The sequence below is a fragment of the Vombatus ursinus genome, unplaced genomic scaffold (assembly GCF_900497805.2).
Source record: "Vombatus ursinus unplaced genomic scaffold, bare-nosed wombat genome assembly UNPS02014768.1, whole genome shotgun sequence".
Classification (NCBI taxonomy): Eukaryota; Metazoa; Chordata; class Mammalia; order Diprotodontia; family Vombatidae; genus Vombatus; species Vombatus ursinus.
The window spans coordinates 24,151,476-24,158,784 of NW_020954546.1; the positions used below are offsets into that span (position 1 = coordinate 24,151,476).

Genomic DNA, 7,309 nt, shown 5'->3' on the forward strand with positions numbered 1-7,309 from the left:
TGTGTGTGTGTGTGTGTGTGTGTGTGTGTGTGTGTGTGTGTGTGTGTGTGTGTGCGCGCGTGCGCGCACTGTTCCTCCACTCTCCACCCTCCACCCCCCGGGTCCTGCCTGCCTCACCCCACGGATGTCTTCTTCAGCTTGGCACACAACAGGACGTCTGTGAAGAGAAAGACGTGTCGAAGCTTCCTCGAACTCTCAGCCATCTCCACGAGGAACCCATCCTTCACCAGCTGCCGGGTCTGATGGGAGACAGCACCAACCCAGCCCTGCTCAGAGGGGTGCTGCAGGTGGGGCTGGGGGTCAGCTGAGTGAATGGGGTGGGGAGGGCTGGTATTATAAGCCAGGGCAGCTCCCTCTGCTTAGGAACCCAGGCACCCAAGGGGGCCAACCCTAGTCAAGGGGCCTTAAAGGGTGGTTTCCTCCTGGCCGAGTACCCCACAGGAATCTCTGGGTGCTCTGCATGGAACCAAGCACATCCCCTGGGAATCCCCCCTGGCCCAAGAAGCTGATCTGATTCTAGCTTCACTATAGGAGGGGAAGATTCCGTCTAATGCTTTGACTGGATACCCCGGATCCACCCTCAGCTCACGGATGGACCCAGTGCACACCCCAATTCCTGGGGCATCCAGGAATAACCCGCACTCAAGCCCTGGCTCCCTTCCTGACCACTCCAGAGCCGTCAAAGGGACTCATTTATCAACGTTCTGGTCCAGGCCACGCTTCCCAAATTTCCCTTCCTCTCCTCCAAACAAACAGGATACCCGCCTCAGCACCCGTCACTACCAATTGCTCTTCGTGAGTTTCCACATCCTATCACTGTGCGGTGTCTTAACACCTCTCCTCCTCTCACCTCTTCTTAAAAATATACCCCAGTGCCTGTGCACATGTGCGCATGTGCGCATGTATGCATGCACACATACAGACATAGTGAAAAGAGCACTAGCTTCAGAAGGGTTGAATTCCAGCTCTGATACTTTCCTCCAGTGTGACCTTGGGCAAGTCCCTTAACATCCCTGGGCTTTCAGACCTCATCTGACAAAGGAGAGGGCAGGACTAGATCTTGGAGGTATCTTCCAGATCAAAAATCTATGACCCACCCCCCTCCCCCGGTTATATACGGAATACTTCTATGGCATAGATCTACAATCTAAAATATAGCTGATACTTTCAAGCATCAAATCGATCTGAAAACAAATAATTAAAATGAATGAAAACAGATGGGGTTTGGACTGCTTTCAGAGAATTCCAGGCCCCTTCCTGAGATTAATGGGGACATCCTTGGGGTCTACAAACCTGGGCTGGGAATCGCACACACTTCCGGGTCTCATCAATCACTGCAAGGCCCCTGCCTCCTGCCTCCCTCCATCTCTCAGCTCAGCCCATGGGCTTGAGCTTCATAAGTCAGATAAATGACTGTGACCCCGGCCAGCCTTCAGTGTTCGGTACCGTCTATTCACTTTTACTGGACGGTGAGCGTGGGGTTCCTGGTTGGCCTTTGGGCCTTCACAGCTGCCTAGGAACTTGGGGTCCTCTTGAGCCTCTCTTCACCCAGCCCCACAGAGAAGGAAGCATTTGAAGAAGGGTCATTACCTCGCTCCCACATGTTATATACAGGCAACCTCTAAGGTCCCTTCCTACATCTAAGAACCCCTGTTCTTAACCTTTTATAGGTGAACATGGTCCCCTCTGGCACAGAGTCTGGTGAAGCACTCTTTGCCCCCTGGACCCTTCTCAGAATCATGTTTTTAAATGCATAAAATATGGAGGATTACAAAGAAAGTCAGTTATATTAAAATATCATTGTCAAAGTACTTAAAAAGAATAAGTTCCCAGACCCTAGGTTAAGAATTTCTGCTCTAGAGGACGTTGTCAATTTGGAGATGCATCAACCACCCAATACTACCCGAAACACTGCAGGGCTGGGTCTCTGCCTGCAATGACCTTGGGGCCACAGCTCAGGCAGAAATGGCACCATCCATATAGCGCTGTGGTCCCAATGTTAAGAGGATAGCAGTTAGCAAGCTGAGGCTGGGCTTTATAGGCAGAGGGGCGTTTACCGGTGGCATGACTCTGGGCTTGTCACAACCTCCCCGAGTCTCAGTTTCCTCATCTGTAGAATGAGGCAGCTGGATTCAATGAGGTCCCTTTTAGCTCTAGACCCATGATCATAATACTGCGTCCTAAAAGTAGACCCATTCTATCAGGGTTCCCTAGGATGCAAGTTTCTAGCCTTGGTTAAGAATATATCCAGGAGAGGATATCTTGTTGGGACAACAGACTAAAGCTAACTGACAGAGTAAGAACAGACACAGGTGAAGGTGGGAGCAGACAGAGAATGTATAATACCCTTCTTCAAATGCTTGTCATTTGGCTGAGCTGGCACTGGAAATGGGGGGCCCTCTGAGGCCTGTGCTTACCTCTCCCTTGGGGGTAGTGACTGCAGTCCGGCGGGGGTCAATGTCCTCATTGATGCTGGACAGGAAGTTTTGGGAGATGCGCAGGGCATCCTGCAGTAATGGGTAGTCAGGATGGTCCACTGGGGTGTGCTTGAGGAGGTCCTAATTGGAGGATGTGGAGGTGAGGACCAGTGACTTCTGGAGGCAACATCTGCCACATCTATCTCCTGGAGACTAAGCTCTGAGAAAGCTCCCCTTAGGGGCAAGGAAAAACCCTCTTTGCCCACCAGACTTGCCCTGGATGGCATCTTTGTACAGGAACAGGGTCCATGAGAGTTACTTCTGAAAGAACAGCTCAGAGAAGACCATTCTCCCCTCCCTCAGTCCTATCCCCTGTATTTTGAACAGGAAATGGAAAGAGAGGGAGAGATGTGAGGACACGGGGCAAGGGAGGATAGTAAATTGCCCTCCTTCTCCTGAGCAATGGGAGCATTTGGCCAAACGTCAGGATCAGTAGCCAAGCTATATTTAGGCCCAAGGCTGGTTGGCATGGTTACCATGGGCCAAGCAGGTGCAGTCAGGGCCAGGGGACCCTCTGCCTGGCTCCCTAGATTAGCCATTCTGGGCACCACACAATCTCTGTAGCTCCATTGCCTTCCCACCCTTGGACCAGGCTGCCTACTTCTCTGAACCCCCCACCCACCCAGCCGGATACTCACATGGAGGACGAGGGTGCTCCGCGTGACACGGTCGATGGGCTTGTAAAGAAGTGCTGGATGGGGAGTTTGGGGGACAGAGGAAGGAGAGAAGAGCACAAGGAACCCTCATGAGACATCTGAGGCAAGCAGGCCAAGGGCCCCCCATAATGGCCAGCAACTACATGCTTCGTGCATGGTGGGATGTCCCAATCGGTAACTGGAGGTCAAAGGAGCCCCGTTCTTCCTGGTTGTTATTCCTTGTCTCACACAAGCAGGCATTCTCCCCACTCCCTCCACTCACACCCCATTTTCCTCTTCATCCCCAAGGAGTTGCTCATGGATGCCCCTTCCTTGTCTTGGCATAGCCAGAGCAGCTCAGGACCACCTAGAATCATCACACCTGAGTTGGAAGAGACGTCAGAGGTCACCTAACCAATCCACAATTCTACCATTCAATTTTTCAATTCAACAAACATTAGGTGCCTATTATCAAACAATCTATTAACATTTATTAAGTGCCTACTATGTGCTAGTGACTGTGCTAAGCAAGCACTGGACAGTAACCCTGAACCTCTACTTCAGGTTAAAGGTCTCAAGTAAAAGGGAGTCCAACCACCTTTTGAAGCAGCCTAGCCCACTTTTGGGGAGCTCTCATTGTCACAAAGTTCTTCCTCATGTCAAGCCAAAATGGCCTTCCACCTGTTGGAATTTCTGCCCCCTAAGACCATAGAGAATGACTAATCCCTTCAAATGCCTGAAACATCTAAGCCCTCTCTCTCACTCTTCTTTCCCCCTTCTCCTTCCTCCCTCCCCCCCCCAAGAGGGAAGACAGGAGAGGGAGGGAGGGAGGGAGGGAGGAAGGGAGGGGGAGAGAGAGAGACAGAGACAGAGAGACAAAGAGGCACGCAGAGGCAGAGGCTACAACCATTCTCAGCTCCTTCAAGGGATGCAGATCAGATATGTTTCCAGTCCTCTGGATATGGCCCAGGTTATCAGTGTCCTTCCTGAAATGTGTCACCTAGGACACAGCGCCAGGGTCTGAGGGGGCAGAGTACAGGGAGGCCGTCACCCTCCTCATTTCTGACATCATGCCGCTATAAATGCAGGGAGGGTCATGTTAGCTTTTCTGGCTGCTGTAGCCTACTTCTGACTCACACAAGACTCATAAGTCACTAAAAACCTCCTATCGTTTTGCTCACACATGAACTCTAATTGAGCCAGGCACCCCTTATCTTCTATTTTATAGTTGATTTTTTGAACCTACGTGTAGAACTTTACATTTAACTCAAGCTTACAGGAGCTCGCCTTATTTGAAAAACTGACCTCTATCTCTTCCCTTGGACTCATATCAACGCCTGTTAGACTTGGCCTCACATTGTCCAGACAACGCCAGCCCTTCACACTCTTTGGAGGGCATGTCGTGGGCTGGCAGCAGGTAATGCCGCTTTGACCAGACAGGATGGCTGCTCTGGTTCTATCACGCTCGATCACTCTCCTCACCTCCTTCTTCCGTGCTGCCCAGGGCAAGGTAGTAGGAGCCCAACATGGTCAGGAATGTCTATACCCTCAGCCCCATCTCCTTATGCAGAAGAGCCTGTGGCACTGAGATTCCCCTGAAAGGAAGGGATGTGCAGGAGGAGGCACACAGGTACAGGACAGAAATACTCTTTCCAGAGAAACACTTCTGTATTTAGACAAAGAACAGCCCTGGGGGAAGGAAGGAAGGATGCTGGAGGAACCCCTGACTGTGACAAGCTACCTGGGCTTTAGACTCAGGCCGACTGCAGCCAAACGAAGCGCTCCCCTGTCCCCACCGGTGAGAGCCCGCCTTCTAGATCTGGCCAGCAGGAGAGTATTGCTGGGTTCAGTGGAGACAGGTGGAGGCAGCAGCTGGCAGCTGAGTCTGCCAGTGTTTTTCAACTACCAGTTAAAAAACCTTTCCCTCAAAAACCAGCCATAACCCTTTTCTCCCTCCCTGAGAGGATCCAACCAACACCATGTCCAGATTCTGGATCTCTCCGGGCGCTGCATGGGGAAGAATATTCTTGGAGGTGGGACCTATGGTTCAGTCTCCTAGACATCTGGATGGACTCCCTGGGGAGGGGCCGGGGATCTCAGCCTTCAGTCTGGCCCTTTGCCAACATCCCCACCCCATAACAAACAGCCCTAACCATTTGCTAACCAGAAAACAGCTTCCCCTAGCCATAGATATAAACACCCAGCACCCTGCAGAGCAGACAATTTGTTCCTCACAAACACAGGTGAAGACCTCAGGCAGGGTGGAGTAAATGTCTGGAGAGCCAGTGAGCGGCCTCCACCTCACTCTCCTACATTCCCGGCCATCTGGATTCTCAGCCCTTCCCATTCGACGTCTACCAGAGATTGTTTCCCAGCAGTGCCTGGTCTGAGGCACGGGTGCCGCAGCAGGGATGGGGTGGCTGGGCAAACTGGGGCAGAGAGAAAAAGACAGGCATGATCACGGGCATGGCCCTCTGAGTGGAGGCCCATCCTATGCCAGAGATGTAGGATCACAGACACAGAGCTAGAAGAGACCTTGGAAGACATCAATCTGACAAAGAAACAGACACCAAGGGGGTTCCCATCAACCGGGGAACGGCTCAATCAATTATGGTCTATGAATGTAATGGAAGACTATGGTGTTGTAAGAAAGGATGAAAGAAAGGGATGGTTTCAGAGAAACTCAGTATGAAATGAGGCAGTGAGCAGAACAATTTACATGATTGTATAAATTAATAAATTTACAACACCGTAAAGACAAACGAGATCACTCTGATCAATGCAAGGACCGGCCTCAGGAGACTCATGATGAAATACGTCACCCTGGGAGGTGATGGGCTCAGGATACAGGAGAGGCCTAGATTACATGGCTAAAGGGGAATCTGTTTTGCTTGCCTATGCATATCTGCTACAAGGGTTTTTCTTTGTCCCCCCTCCTCCCACTTGGAGAAGTGGGAAAGTGAACAAACAAATGTTTGTTCATTGGGGAAAATGTTTTTACATTTTTTTTTTAAAAGGAGCCACTTATTTTGGCCTGCTTATTTTATAGATGGGGAAAACTGAGGCCTAGAGAGATTAAATGACTTGCCTCAGGTCACAAGTAAGTAGCAGAAGCATCCAGCCTTCCACCGCCCCATCCTGCCTCTGGTGGATACTAGGACAGAGAGGAAAAGAGAGGTAAAAAGGATAATGGGTGACACAGGCAGACAGAGGGAGCCACCCTCCCATCCCAGGCTCAGGGAAAGCTGACGCTGCACCTTCAGCTCCAAGCCTTGGGGTCCCAGGGGGAAGAAGTTTCTGACTAATCTTGCTGGCTCCTTTGGGTGACATCTGCACAAGTCAAGGGTCTGGTTTCACAGGGTTTATTAATACCACTACTGCTCACCTCTAGAGACTTCTGGGCTTTAAAGACCAGTGAACCAAGACCCAAAGTCTTAGCTTCACAGCTTGGGGGAGGGGTTGGGGAGTCAGACCCAAACCACAGCAGCTGTGTTGTGGGCACGTTAAGGAGCAGAAGGCAGTGATGGGAGAAGGACCAGCTGTCTGATTCCCTGGGCATAAGCAGACACGGGGGCAAGCTGTGGAAATAACTTTGGTGGTCACCGGTACATTCTCCAGAGCAAATACGAGTCCCTATTCTTAGATTTAAATGCCTTCCTTTGGAGTGGGGAGAGCCATCCCCTTCTCAGCAATCCCAATCCCTCTACCTTCTGGGGAAACCAACCTTCTTTCTACACATGGCTCTTTTCACTTCTCCCACTTGCAAATCTATTGCCTCTTCCATGATGCCCCCATTACCTGGAATAACTTGTGGAATAGCATGCTACCATTTCCCTCTTCCCTCCAACCTCCAATCTCTACTCCTCCTCCTCCTTTCCGAAAGCCTTCCCAGAATTGAGAGGAATAAGCCAATCAAAGAGTCCGAAGGCCATTCACCCTGTCTACAAAGGGAGATCAAAAAGCCAAAAAGACAGAAAGGCCTCCATTCATCTCTGTCTGGTCTCTTTCAGCAAATCGTCAGGGGAGGGAAGGGGAGGGTGGGAGTATGGCTCTCCCATTCCACACGGCACTTGCAAGTAGTCTATGAATCTCTCCCAGGAAACCAACTTGGTAAAATCCACCAGTAAGAAGCACCTAGAAATACCACTGGCATCCATCCATCCATCCATCCATCCATCCATCCATCCATCCATCCAT

At 50.9% G+C, this 7,309-nt stretch overlaps 1 protein-coding gene across 4 annotated transcripts in view; it reads right to left on the reverse strand.

Annotated features, from left to right (window-relative positions):
- The window catches only part of ABR (ABR, RhoGEF and GTPase activating protein), a 297,476-nt gene that overhangs the window by 84,760 nt on the left and 205,407 nt on the right, over positions 1-7,309 (reverse strand). For all 4 annotated transcript variants that reach the window (XM_027861657.1, XM_027861659.1, XM_027861658.1 and 1 more), the window contains 3 exons: positions 3,116-3,168; positions 2,418-2,558; positions 118-239 (listed from right to left, as the gene is read on the reverse strand). In XM_027861657.1, the coding sequence (XP_027717458.1) occupies positions 118-239; positions 2,418-2,558; positions 3,116-3,168 (316 nt within the window). The remainder of the gene's footprint in view (positions 1-117; positions 240-2,417; positions 2,559-3,115; positions 3,169-7,309) is intronic.